The sequence below is a fragment of the Zootoca vivipara genome, chromosome 6 (assembly GCF_965207765.1).
Source record: "Zootoca vivipara chromosome 6, rZooViv2.hap1.1, whole genome shotgun sequence".
Classification (NCBI taxonomy): Eukaryota; Metazoa; Chordata; class Lepidosauria; order Squamata; family Lacertidae; genus Zootoca; species Zootoca vivipara.
This window is the reverse complement of record NC_142589.1, coordinates 77,808,164-77,821,738: the sequence shown is the minus strand read 5'-3', so window position 1 is coordinate 77,821,738 and position 13,575 is coordinate 77,808,164. Positions and strand designations below refer to the sequence as shown.

Sequence of the window (13,575 nt, the reverse complement as noted above, 5' to 3'; positions counted from 1 at the left end):
GAGGCAGGCCTGTTAAGCGCAGGCCCCGTTGCTAAGGCCCGCATCCTCCCTCGGTTGCTAAGGGCCTCACCCTCTCTCCAAAGCCCCGCCCCTGCTCAACGCTGCCGTCGTTCCAGCGAGGCGGGGCCCCCGTCGCCCAGCAACCACCCTTCTCACCGCCCCCCTCCGGCGTTGCCAAGGCGCCGCGGTGCAGCTTCCGGGCGCGGCGAGGTGAGCCGCGGGTCGCGACTTCCGGCAGGCAGGAGGAGGAGGAGGCGGCGGCCGCGGCCCGGCGGAAAAATGGCGGCGGCGCTGGCTCCTCCGGCCCCAGCCGCGGCGCCGGTCCCCGACGGAGGCCCGTCCCCGCCGCAGCCGCCGCACGAGATCAAGAGCCAGTTCCGCACCCGAGAGGGCTCCTACCGGCTGCTGGGGGCCCCGGAGCCTCGCGCCAGGCCCGCCCCGCCCGCCGCCCCCGCCTCGGCTGCCGCCCCGCCGCCCCCGCCGCCCTCCGGGGTTCCCGTCGGAGCCCCCGCGCCGCCCGCCCCCTCGCTGCCCCCCGTGCGCCTCTCGCTGGTGCGGCTCAGCCCGGCCTTGGGGGGCGTAGGGGGAGGAGGAGGAGGCGGCGGCGGCGACCCGTGCGGGGAGGGGGACCCGGTGGGCCTGGCCGCCGAGCGCAGCCGCGTCTGCTTCAACCTGGGCCGAGAGCTCTACTTCTACTCGGGCTCCGGGGGCGCACCGGGGCGGGGACGCAGGGTGAGCTCCCGCCGAGGTTGTGGGGTGGGGGGAGGTCAGAGGGAGGGGGGCGATGGGTAGGGTGGGGCTGGTCCAGGTGAGGAGCGGGAGGAAGTGTGGGTGCGCAGGTATGCAGAAGAGGGAGGTTTAGGGTGTGGTTGGTGGGGGGGGGTAGGACCAGAAAAGATGGAGGCAGTTTTTGAATTGTAGTAGCTACCACGAGGGTCTTCTAGTCCAACCCCTTGCCATGCAAAAGGAATCTTTTGGGACTCGGAATCCACAGCCCTGGGATTGAGAGCCTCGTTCTCTACCGGCGGAGCTATCCCAGTATCGGGGTGTTCTGTGCGTGTGTTTTGTAGTCAAGCCGAGGAAGGGCGTGCAAGGAGGAGGATGTTGAAAGGGCAACTGGGGGTGCGGGGAGGGAAGGAGCAGTCAGGCTGCCGGGAGATGTGCAGGAGCAGGTGGGAAGGCATTGGGGTGATGTGGAAGAGGAGGCTACGGTGGCAGGAGAACAGGGCTCAGAAATGGCATGGGGTTGGTAAGGAAATGGGCTGGTCGGTAGCTAATCTCAGAAGCTGGAGGAGTGTGGTTTCAATTCTTCGCAAGAGGGAGAATCAGTTGCTTGCAGAGGTATTTGCTAGTCCTAATGACCAGGGAAAGCTAAGGCAAAATGACAAAAGGATGCTTTTGCTTAATTTGGAGCTGTGGTTTCCTGTGGCAACTGATAATCGCTTCAGCGTAACTAGGCAGGAGAGCTTAATAAAGGCTCCTTCCCACCAGCAGCTGTTAGATCACAAAGTGGTCGGTGTGGGGCGAGTGACTTTCGTAGCCTTGCTTGGAAAGTTGATGTAGGTAGCCAATACGAAATTGGTGGAGAACAGCAGTTGCTGAAAGACAAAGAAATGTGGGGTCTCCAGAGAGGGTTCTGTGTGCTCCAAGGCTATTCCTGTGCTCCACACACAGCTGTAGGCACTCCCTGTGTTTCTTATGCAAAGTGAAGGAAGTGTCGGCAGGTGGCTTTGCCATCTCTTGCTTTCATGTCAGATTCCGTTCCAGTGCTTGATTCCTGCAGTCTAACTTCCCACCCATTCTATTTTTGCTGGCTTTCCAGTCTATCGACCTGAAGAAGCCCATTGACAAGCGGATCTATAAGGGGACGCAGCCCACTTGCCACGACTTCAACCAGTTCACTGCTGCTTCCGAAAGCATCTCGCTGCTGGTTGGCTTCTCGGCTGGGCAAGTGCAGTACTTGGATCTCATCAAGAAGGATACTAGTAAGCTCTTCAATGAGGAGGTGAGTCCAAAGTGTTCTGCAGAAGCAACAATTCAGAGTCGATGCTGATCAATTGGAGTCTCTTATTTCATTCCTCCCAGGTCAATGGGCTTGGGTTAGGGCCTCTGTTTAAATGTCGCACTTCCCTTAATTGTTGCTGTTAATTGCTTATAACGTGTAGGGCTACACGTAGTAGTTTTCGTTGGCTTAAACAATCGAAGTGTGGTTTAATATGCCTGCTTGTCGATTGTATTCTTAAGTCGCCCTGAGAGATTTTTCAGAAAGGCAGCTGGGAAATGTTGCCAGTTCATAGCCATAGAGCTGTGCCCCAGAGACGATGCCTTGGAAAAAGAAGTACTTCAAGCCAAAGTTGGCACAGGAGTTTGGCCCAAGGCTACTTCTGAATGTGCTGTTCAGTGCTGGGGGTTGCAACGGTAGCTCTGCATAACCTCTTCTTGACTCTTCCTGGCCTATGCTGATAATCTCTGCCTAGAGATCAGTAAGGGCAGTTAAGAGACTCGTTCCTGTTAAATATTTTGTAGTGAGAGTGCGGTGCACATTTGTGGGCCTGTTCCCAGCAAGTTCAAGCAGGGAGGGCTGCACTGAATGGCTGGTGGAACTCCATGGGCCCACCTCACCTTTCTCCTTTCCTCGCCTCCCACCTGACAGAGGCTGATTGACAAGACAAAGGTCACCTTTGTGAAGTGGATCCCCGAGACAGAGAGCCTCTTCCTGGCTTCCCACGCGAGCGGCCACCTGTACCTCTACAATGTGGAGCACCCTTGCGGCTCAGCCTCGCCCCAGTACACCCTCCTCAAGCAGGGCGAGGGCTTCACGGTCTACGCCTGCAAGAGCAAGAGCGCCCGCAACCCGCTGCTGAAGTGGGCAGTGGGCGAAGGAGCGCTGAACGAGTTTGCCTTCTCGCCCGACGGTCGCTACCTGGCCTGTGTCAGCCAAGATGGCTGCCTCCGTGTCTTCCACTTCGATTCCATGCTCCTGCAGGGGATGATGAAGAGCTATTTTGGGGGGCTGCTGTGTGTCTGCTGGAGCCCCGACGGGCGCTACATCGTGACGGGCGGCGAGGACGACCTGGTGACGGTCTGGTCCTTTGCCGAGGGCCGGGTCATTGCCAGGGGCCACGGCCACAAGTCGTGGGTCAACGCGGTGGCCTTTGACCCCTTCACCACCAGCACGGAGGACGACGAGAGCGGCGAGTTCAGCGGCAGCGACGAGGACATCCAGGACTCTGCCAATTTCTGCAGGGTGCGGACCAGCAGCACGCTGTCCCATCTCTCTAAGCACAGCACCAAAAGTACCCCCACGGTGACTTACCGGTTTGGGTCTGCCGGCCAGGACACCCAGTTCTGCCTTTGGGACCTGACGGAGGACGTCCTGTACCCCCACCACCCGCTCTCCCGGGCCCGAACGCTCACCAACACCTTCAGCGCCGGCATCCCCCCCTCGGGGAGCGGTGGGAGCAACCTGGCTGCCGAGGCCGGCGGGGGGGCCCTGCCCCGCTCGCTGTCCCGCTCCAACAGCCTGCCGCACCCAGCTGTCACCAGCGCCGCCAAGAGCCACGTGGCTGACGGCACGGTGCCCTTCAGCATCGGGAAGTTCGCCACGCTCACCCTGCAGGAGCGGAAGGACAAGAACGCCGAGAAGGAGCACAAGCGCTACCACAGCCTGGGCAACATCAGCAAGAGCAACGACAAGCTCAACGTGGTGCCCCGGAGCAAGCTGGACACGGCCAAGGTGCTGGGCACGGCACTGTGCCCCCGCATCAACGAAGTGCCCCTCCTGGAGCCCCTCGTCTGCAAGAAGATTGCCCACGAGCGGCTGACCGTGCTGCTCTTCCTGGAGGACTGCATCATCACCGCCTGCCAGGAGGGCCTCATCTGCACGTGGGCCAGGCCGGGGAAGGCGGTGAGTGGAGCAGCCCCTTATGCTGCCAGGAGGGCTCTGCTGCGCTTCAAAGCTTGGGTTGCACTAAGGAGTGGCCGCTTCTGATCTAGGGGGAGCACTCCTGGGAAAGGGGCGTGGCTCACGGTAGGGTATGCGACCAGCAGGCTGATTCAGTCCTGGCAGCATCTCCTGGGAAAGGCTCCGACCTGAGACTCTGGGGAACTTGCTGGTCACCAGGAGGAGATAATAGCGAGTGGGACAGATCTAGAGCAGGGCAGGCCAACTTTTCATACCAAGTGGGCCACAAAAGTACTTCAACATGGAGAGAGGCCAAAAATTTTGGGGGGGGGGCACGGCCTTCATGCTAAGCATGGCACTGGCCTTTGGGAAAGAGGGATGAGTCTGTGGCAGGGTCCTAGAGCCCTCCCACTTTCTTCCCAAAGCTGGGAAAAGCACTAACTAGGCTTTGGGAAGCAGGATGGAGGGCTCTAGGACCCTGTCAGAGCCCTCATGCCTCCTTCCCAAGCCCAGAGCTTCAGTTACTTGGATTCCGGAAGGCTGCAGGGGATGGCTGCATGTTAGACCGCCCTGGAATAATGAAATGTTCCCAGCAGAATGTCTGCTTGGCTTCCATTAGCTTAATCAGCAAGGATCTAGACTCCCGCCACCGAGCCTGCAGAACTCTTCATCCCAGTGTTGTGCTTCCCACATGTGCTCGTTTCCTCTTGGTTCCTTCATCCTTCCTTTTGCATTGGCTGCGAAGGAAGTCCCCGAGTCCAGCAACCCAGGCAGTATCCCTCGAATCTGCCTTGGTTTATCGCCCAGAGCTGCAAGTGCAGAATGGGAGCAGGGTGTTGTTGCTCGTGTGGTGTGGCGCCTCCGATGGCGCAGGCCATTAAGCCAAACCACAGGCTAGGAGGAGAGAGAGTGGGTTGGGGAAGGGGGAGCCCTGCCCAGCCCTGGCCCCAAACACTGCAGTGGTGAAATGCTTCATCCGTGATGAAGCAAAATCTATCCACCAAACGGGCCAAACGCTTCATTCCTTGTTGAAGCCCAGGCGCAAATACGGAAGATCAGCTTAGTGGTGGCCCAGGAGAATAATATGCAAGAGGGGAGCTGCCTTGTGTGCTCTCAGAACGCCATCAAGAGAGATGAGGTGGTCTCATTTTTGTCTATTACTTTTCTATTCCACCTTTTCCTCCAAGGAGCAGAAGGCGGCATACGTGGCTCTCTTCCCTACCCTGCCTCGTTTCGTCCTCACAACAACCCTGTGAGGTGGGCTGGGCTTAAGAGATAGTGGTCAGCCCCCCGGGGTCACCCAGTGTAAAGGTCCTGGTCTCCCAGGTCCTGGCCAGACACTCTTTTAAGCACTGCAACACACAAAAAGAGGAGCAACGCTGTTGTGGAACGGCTTTGGGTGGAGTTAAGAGGCCAAGAGCGGGAGGGCAAGTGAGAGGGTCTCTCCTCCCCTGATTTCACTGGGGAGCAAATCCCAGCCGGCCATTAAGCATCTTCCTGTAGCGAGTGAGAATTCTCTCAGTGCTTCCGGCCTACTGCACAACTCATCACCCCCACCCCACCCCCCCAACAGATGCTCCCATTTCCCAGTACTGTTTGGTCCAGTCTAGTTGAAGAAAACCCAGCGCTGGGTCTTCAGGGCAGCTGCTGATGCCTGCCTGCTTGCCTGCCTTTCCTCCTTTCCCTCCTGACTTATGAGTGGGCAGAGAGGCAGACGTCCAAGCTCAATGCCTGCTTTCTCCAGCTGGGAAAGCAAAGGACCAGTACGGGTGTAAGGCAGCAACAAAGCTTAAGAGCTTCTGAAGAGGCCTGGCTTGCTTCTTGGGGGCAACACAGAGGCGAGCTCGATGTCAGTGGTGGCCCTTTGAAACACCAACCCCAGGTGGCCTGAGAGGCAGGGACAATAACCTGATTTAAACTCCTCTGGAAGCAGGTGGGGAGAATCTGCAGCCCTGCAGAAGTTGTTGGACTACAACTCCCATCATCCCTGATTACCGGCCATGCTGCGTGTGGGAGTATTTTGAGGGCCCCTGTCTTAAAGACATGCATTCTTACCCAAGCTTTCAGGAGCCCTGATACTCAATTCTTAAACCTTCTTTTCCTTTTCTTCGCTCATTTTTTCTATAATGATTAGTTAAATATATATTTTATTTACCTTTCAGAAGGCATGTGTTAAGATGGCCTTAGTTTTAATCCCGTGTTATTTTAAATAAACCACTTGGAGATTTATTTTTATTTTTACTAAGCAGTATATAAACTGTATACAAAAAAGTTGCAAACCGCCCTGCACTTAGAAAAGTAGCATCTCAGGGAGAAGGAGCCCGGTAGCCCTACCTGACCTGCTATTTTTCCATGTGCGGGGATCTCTCTCTCCTCTCTCTCTCTCTCTCTCTCTCTCTCTCTCTCTCTCTCTCTCTCTCATATGTGTATCTTCTCTGGTTCTTCTCAGCACTTAAAACTTCTCTCCCCCACCCTGTTTCCTTTTCAGACCTTGAACTCCCAGAACGGCGGCTCTCCCAGCGGCACGGTGGTATAACCCGGAGGCGCTTCCCCCCCTTTGGCTGACCTCCTCCTCACAGGTGTCTGTGACTCTTTGCCCTGCCGAGGTCCCTTGGCCAAGATGGCGAAGCTCTCCGCCTCTCCAGCGGCTTCTGAGTATGTACAGGTTGTCCCCTTCCTCCTTCGCCTGTGACACTTAACTGTATGGAAAAAGAGAGAGAGAGAGAGAGAGAGAGAGACTAACAGAGTTAATATATTGAGACCTATGTAGCACAGGACCCTTTGCACTTCTTCTCAGCTATTTAAAAAAGAAAAGAAAAAAAGTATTAATATGAACCATATTTAAAGCTAAGATCTTAGCACAGGCTGCTGCCGGGGCAGATTTTGCACAAGGGTGAACTGAGCTGCCTCCACCCCACCCTGCCCCCTTGCCCCTCGTATCCCAGACGGGGATTCCTCACTGCCTTCCAGCTGGCCTGCTGCTCTGGACTGGATAGGACCCGTCTGCGATCTTCACCTGCCCTAACCCAGTTCCTCGGAGAAAGCGGAAGGAATCCCTTTTGCACAGGGGGAGAACGACCCTGCCCCGAAGGAAGAACACCTCCCCTCCTCTTCATCTCTTCGTTTTAAATTTTATGTGTGTTTTGCACAACGCGTCCCAGTTTCTTGTGGGACCCATGGCCCTCCCCTCCGCCAGCAGGGTCTTTTCAGTCTTTAACAGCAGGATTCTCTCCCCAACTTTCCCTCCTCCTCCCCCCCCCCCCAGTGTAACCAACTGGTCCACAGACACACGTTGCCAGGTGTTTGAGATCCAGCGAGATACTGCCCGGGTCCTCTTGCCAACGTCCTGTGTCTCAGCCTTGGGGCCTAGACAGCTGCCCATCCTCACAACCTTCTCTGTGGTCCTTTCAGAAGCAAAACGGATCTTTTTCCTCTGAACTGAGCTGACAAGCGGCTCGGTTTGTCAGCCCTTTCTCTTCTCCACGGATCTGCTTTTGGGTTAGATCTCGTCTCGGGCCTGTTTGTACCACATGGCTTTCCCCACACCCACCCCAGTTTGATTGACGTATGTCTGTCAATGCACATTTTAAATAGCCAGCCCTCCTAAGGTTGAGCATGGGCTGCAAACCCCAGGCAGGTGCAAGTAAATCAGTTGGAGGTTTCAGCCGCTCAGAAGCCCACAGTCTCAAACCCTTGACTTGGAAGGGTTACATTTACAGGAGGAGGAGCTGCCATCTTGTTTTCAAAAGAATAAAATTGGGCACTAGTGGAGGGTGTTTAAGAGAACGTTGAATATTGAAGCGGAATTATCCGTGCAGTAACTGGAAGTTCATCCGTCCCGGTAGATGGTTGCTTGGGCTCGGCGGTTTTCCTACTGTGGATGTGGCTTAGTAGGAGAGGGCAAATATTTTAGGTGGAGCCAATTCTGTGATGTCATCGGCTGCTGCCGGCAGAGAAAGCCGCCTGCTTTCCTTTCTCGCCAAGCCTCTTGGCCAGAGAGAAGAGTCAAGGGCTGAAACAAACAGCAGCATGGGGAGAAATTAAGACTGGGCAGCCATTCTGGTGCATAACTTTGCGCGGAGCCTTAAGAGAGCCCTGGGGATGCCATGGTAGGTCTTTCTTGGGGCATGGCCAGGATCCCAGTAGAGCTTCTAGACCAGTAGAGCTTATCTCTAGACATTTCAACTGCTTGTCTGTATTCTGTCCACAGGAAAAAATGATAGGAATATGTGTCTATTCTGGGCCAGGCTTTGATCAGCTCAGGACAGGTTTTGATCGGCTTGAGGATTCCGGGTTGCACCTGATGCTAGGCCCTACGCAGAGTAGACCCGTTGGAATTAGTGGGCCTAAGTTAGGCCAGGTAATTTAAGCGGGCCTACTCGATAAGTAGGGCTTAGCGCCAGCTACAACCCCTCCTGTTGCAGAAAACAGCTGCTCCAAAACGGATTCAAAAAAATACATGCGTTCAGTACGTGGCCATTTGAAATATTCCTAACATCCTTTGTCCCTTTGATCCTTTGGCAATTGAGGGCAGTCTTAAGAGACACACGCAGAGAGCCAGTTTTCTGCAAGTGTGTTCTATTTTATTTATTGCTTCATAAGCGTTAAAAGTACAGTTTGGGGCAGCATTGAGCCTCTCTACCACACCTGCATTTATGTATGCAGTGCCATGCTTCTGCGGCTTATCTTACACCCTGGAGTACAGGCGGAGCAGCCTTCGCCAACCCAGTGCCCTCCAGGCGTTTGGGACTACAACTCCCACGAAGCTCAGCCTATGCAGCTGTGGGGAGTTGTAGCCCAACACACTTGGAAGGCTGCAGTTTGGGGAGGGGGTGCTGGGGGAAAAACTCCCAATAACCTGGGCTGAAAACTTCCCGCAAACTTTCCAAGAGGATCCCTCGGCTTCATGCACTAGGAGCAGTTTTCTCTGTGGGGACTAGTATTCCGTTTGCAGCTCTTTGCCCTGCGGATCTGAGCTTCCAGCAAGAGCCAGGATAAAGGATGCTGGTTTCTGCAGAAGCATCCCATGTCCTACCAGTTTGCCTGTTTCCCCAAGTGTATCGTGGGGGGGGGGCACCAGGATTTGTGCCTGTAACAGTCTCCCAACTCACCAGTAGAATTGGTTGAGGTTTGGCACTGTCCAGTGGACTCAAAAGCAGCTCTCGTTTTTATAGTGTTTCCAGCAGAGGCAAGCCTGGGCAGGAGCAGGGCTTGACTGAGTTGCTCTGAAGGCAGGGCTTCCTGCCTGCCATGCCTGGTTTCTAACACAAGAGGGCGTAAGGCTTGACCTTGCCTGGAAGGCCCTTCCCTGGGATCCCAGGGGAGCCGGCTGTCATTTTATGGTGGCCACCTGCACATGCCCAGAGGCGCCCACGCTCTCGTTGGCAACACCTGCGCACATCCTGGGGTTGGGCCCTTAGCATTCGAGACTCTGCCCCGTCACAAGCCCAGCCACCTGCGTTTGCCACAAGTCTTCACCTTGGGACGACATATCAGCTGCCCGGCAAAGGCTCGAAGGCGGAAGCCAGCCTGGCAAGGGGGCCCGTCTTGTATGTCACGCTAAGCTCACTGTGAACCCATCGTCAGCTCTGCATCTTGCAAAACGCGGCCCATAGAAAGCAACCGGGATAGGTGGGTGGGGGGAAAACCCCTCTCCCAGAGGAGGATTGACCATCACAGGACTGGCTCCCCTCCCCCAGGAAAAAAAAGCCATACTGGGTGCAGAGCCACTTCACACAATCTTCACACCTGCTTCATCCCAGCCTGGTCAGAGGAATGTGGGGAGCAGAGGAGGGACTCTGCTTGGATCCTTCACAGAGACCTTGGCGGACAGTATTACTTTTGCTCTTTCCCTCCCCCTTCCCCCGCTGCGCCTCCCAAATGCATGTGGCCCTCGCACTCTTGTCTGCCTCCCCCCCCCCCAATCCTGCGGCCTTTGCCTGCCAGCTGGTGTCTGGCAGCCGAGACCCCCCAACCCCCCCCCCCAAGTCCGCAGAAGAACACGCCCGGAAGCTGCGACGATGACGCCCCCCCTGTGCCTTCGTCACTTTACTACCTGCTCTCTAAACGTTTGTTACTGTTGTGTCTGAAGAGTGTTTAAATTATAGAATCGTGAACTCCTATTTATACTAAAGAGACAGTTTTCACACCACAGCCTCCCCTGCTAAATGATGGTGGTTTTGGGGGTGGGGGGGTGGGGGCTCGAGGGAAGGGGAATGGAAGCATGTGGAGCATAAATTCTGGTGCCAGTAAAAGACCCACCACGGTGGATGCTTTAAGAAAACAGAGAGAGCTCTGTTCTGCAAAAGTCGGTGCGTGAGATGGCTGACGCGTAAGAGAGCCGTTTTCTTTGTCATCACATGTGAAAGCGTGGAGTTGCTTGTGATGATGCCACGAGTGTGTCTTGCCACCTGCCCCACTTCCTTCCCCTCCCATGTTTTGTCTTGGCCCTTACTGGTAGTTGCAAAATCCCCAAGATGCCTTCCGGACATTGCAGTGCAGCAAAAGGCTATGGAATAATCCAATTTTATTTCATCTCTGAAGAGGGAGCAGCACATCCTTAGCACACATTGTCACAAATGTACAGTGTTCTCATGCACCCAGCCCCCCTGTGCCATATTATTACACAAAGGAGGGGAGGGTATGGGGAGGGGGGAGACGGAATAATAAATATGGGGAGAAAGGAGGTAACCAGGGGCCAAGAGGAGAGCTTAGTGCAAAACCTTAAAACTAGTACAGTTCCCCCCCCCTTCAAGCTAAACGTTCCCCGGTGCTTCGTTAGAGACGGGTGCGCACACACCTTCTGATTTGCTTTTGGAAGAGGCAGGGGACAGAGGCGCACCACCCGCTCGAGGGGGAAATGAGGTTTACAGCTAAACACCACAATCCCAAATAAATTACGAACAACCTTGTGTACGTGTGGCAGTGTGGAGCAAGAAAGGCTTGGTGCTGCCACCAGGTGCCAGAAGTGTAGAAGTGCAGGTACAAGTCATTTTTCTGTTGCCAGTGGCGCTTCACATCAAGCGAGCTCGAGACACGCATAGCTTTGCAGTCTTCTCCAAGGTCCCGCCTGGGCCTTGGGGCAGCTACTCGGAGACCGTCCTAGTCTGAGCCCAGCAAATCCCAGGTGCAAAGCGTGACTCAGAAGCACTGCGTACAGCATCTGCTTCTGCAGATTCCGCCGATAGCAGAGCATCCTCCAATCAAAAGTCCAGCGGAGCTGCAGGTCCTCTTCCACTGGCCGTCCCTCCGCTGACTGCCCTTGCATCAAGCTCCCAAAGGGGGGCAGGAGCTGGTGCAAAGCAGCCATGGGTCATTGGGGCGGCAGTCGTAATCCGAGGGGGGAGCATCACCTCGTTGGCTCAAAAGGGGTAAGCGGACGCTGCGTCCCCAGGAAGACTCTTGCCACAAAGGAAACGCGGCCCCCCCCAGCCTTCACCTCTTGGAAACAGCCACATTGGAATCGGAGACTGTGGAGTCATAGCTGGGGGGGAATGGGGGGCTGACTAGAAGGGCTGGGAGGCAGGGCTCCTGGGCTCTTTCCCCTACAGGAATTTAAGGGGTTAAATTCCTGAGGATGCTGGGATTCCTGGATCCTACAGCAGCTCCCAAATTTTGCCCCTCGCATTTGAGGCGGAGCAGCCTGAGGATAAAAAGTGGGAAGGTGGTAGTGGTGGTTGAGAGGTCTTGGGGGGGGGGTGTCTCTGCCGCAGCCACTCGTGGCCCTTTAGGAAATTCCTCTCCAGCTGCTACTAGTAATGTGAGCTGGGGAGACCAGTGCTGTTTTCACAAAGCGAGGCAAGTTCAGCGGCAGGGCTCAGAGCGTAGGGAAGTGAGGCCCCGGGGAGTGGCGTGGGCTCGGCTGTTGGTTCAGACAGCATCTGGGTTGAAAAGGGTCCTCTTCTTTGCCAGGGCACGAGAAGGGGGCTTTCAGTCCTCTGGGCCCCAAGCTCCCTTCTGGGGCAGTTGGCAAGTGATAAAGGAGGTCCCAGGTGCCTGGCAAGGGCTGAGCGGACCGAGCAGCAGCTAGCTGTTGGGCACAAGGGTCTCCCCCCGGTCCCCCCTTGTCGATAGCCTTCAAGCCACCTCCACCAGGGTCCGAGGAGAGGCTTCCAGGGCAAATCTGCCAGTGCATAAGAGCAGGTATCCCACCTTGACGATGCAGGGCCTATGTACCTGTAAAAGGAAAACAGGCTGGTCAAAACAGAAATAAAGAAGGAAGCCCTTTGGTTTGGGGGAGAAGGGGGAGTCAGTGGATTTGAGACCCAGCGGATTCCCCGCTGCTGGAACCACAAGGGACTATAAGTCATCCTGCTTGTCGGAAGAGTTCCGCGTCCCATTAAGGTAAGAGTGCAAGTAGCAGTAATAATGGGCTGAGCTGCTGGGCAGACGGGGCCACTCAAAAAAGGCCCTGCCTTCCCAGAAACCTCAGCCACTTATTTGAAATAAAACTTGGGAGGCGCCCTCAACCCCTGGGAAGGTTTGCTTTCAGGTATGTAAGAATAACTGTACACAATCCTGCTTTCTCTGTGCTCAGTCACTCCTGCTACTCTCACACAGTCAAGCCACGCCTGGGTGTACCACTGCAAGGCAGGGTGTCCTCACAACTGAGTATTCTGCCCTAAAATTAAAAGGTTTCTGCCCGTGGAAAGCTAGCATGTTGAAGTAGGCTATTGTCTTTCTCCCTGGCACGCTAGATTTCTTCAGGTAGCTGCAGGAATGGATTGGTCCTTGGTGCTCAGCAGAGGCTGGTGGAGAATGAACACTGAATAACAGGCACTCACAGAGAGACAGAGCAGCCAGCCTCCCACAAGGTTGCCTACAATGGGCTCAAGAGGACGCATGGCTGGAGTGAACTGGAGCAGACAGTTCTGGGCCGGCCCATCCATGAGGCAGGCTGAGGCAGCTGCCTCAGGCAACAGAATCCAAGGAGCATCTCTTCAGGCGTGTCTTCTACCGCCGGAGAAGTGGTTGCAGTGGCCCCTGGGTTCTGGCAAGATCTTTTGCACGATACCGCCAGAAGCCAAGGCTGTGTGACGCCAGCAAGGGAGGCTTTGGTGGGGGCGGCGAAATGGGACGGGGTGCCCTGGTTCTTGGCAAGCTGGGCCTTCGTCCTGACTTTCAGGCGCAAGAAAACAGGCAGACACTTCAGCCTAAGCGGACAGGCCCATTGGCGCCATATTATTCCAAAACCACGTGCCACAAGAAAGGCTATTAAATAAATGGCAGCTTTTATTCCCGTTACTTTTATTAATTATTTCACCCCGGGGTCCTTGGGGGGGGGGGGTTACCCGATTAAAACACTGCATGAAAAACAGTTCAAAACAACTTCCAATCCCCCAAATTAAGTGGACCCTAAAAATATACACATCAGGTGTCAAAGGCTAGGGTGCAGGAGCGGTGTGTTCAGCATCCTCCCTAAGCTGCATAATGGGCGGGGGGTTCCCACACTTTAGGGGCCACCACAGAGAAGGCCCCCCGCCCCCCCAAGCCTCTGAGGGCAGAGGAACTACCAAGAGGGCCCCCTCTGTTGAGCTCGGTCCCCAAGAGGACCTGTAGGGAAGGAGGCAGTTTTCGGGTATTTTGATCCCTCTGCTGTGTGCCTGCAATCAGTGCTCTGCCCCAACCACCTTCCAATGAGGCTGTGTTGTCCCGTCTCTGCACAGGGTCTG

At 55.6% G+C, this 13,575-nt stretch overlaps 2 protein-coding genes across 7 annotated transcripts in view; one reads left to right on the top strand and one right to left on the bottom strand.

Annotated features, from left to right (window-relative positions):
* Positions 1 to 223: 223 nt before the first annotated feature.
* On the top strand, positions 224 to 7,673 carry DMWD (DM1 locus, WD repeat containing). Its single transcript, XM_035117092.3, has 4 exons — positions 224 to 732; positions 1,823 to 2,005; positions 2,654 to 3,907; positions 6,393 to 7,673. Exons 1-4 carry the CDS (start codon positions 280 to 282, stop codon positions 6,438 to 6,440), a joined length of 1,938 nt encoding a protein of 645 aa, XP_034972983.1. The 5' UTR covers positions 224 to 279; the 3' UTR covers positions 6,441 to 7,673.
* Positions 7,674 to 10,413: 2,740 nt separating this feature from the next.
* The window catches only part of DMPK (DM1 protein kinase), a 42,716-nt gene continuing 39,554 nt past the window's right edge, over positions 10,414 to 13,575 (bottom strand). For all 6 annotated transcript variants that reach the window (XM_088672706.1, XM_035117095.3, XM_035117096.3 and 3 more), the window contains one exon: positions 10,414 to 12,079. In XM_088672706.1, coding sequence (XP_088528832.1) covers positions 11,981 to 12,079 — 99 coding nt within the window. In that variant the 3' untranslated portion in view covers positions 10,414 to 11,980. The remainder of the gene's footprint in view (positions 12,080 to 13,575) is intronic.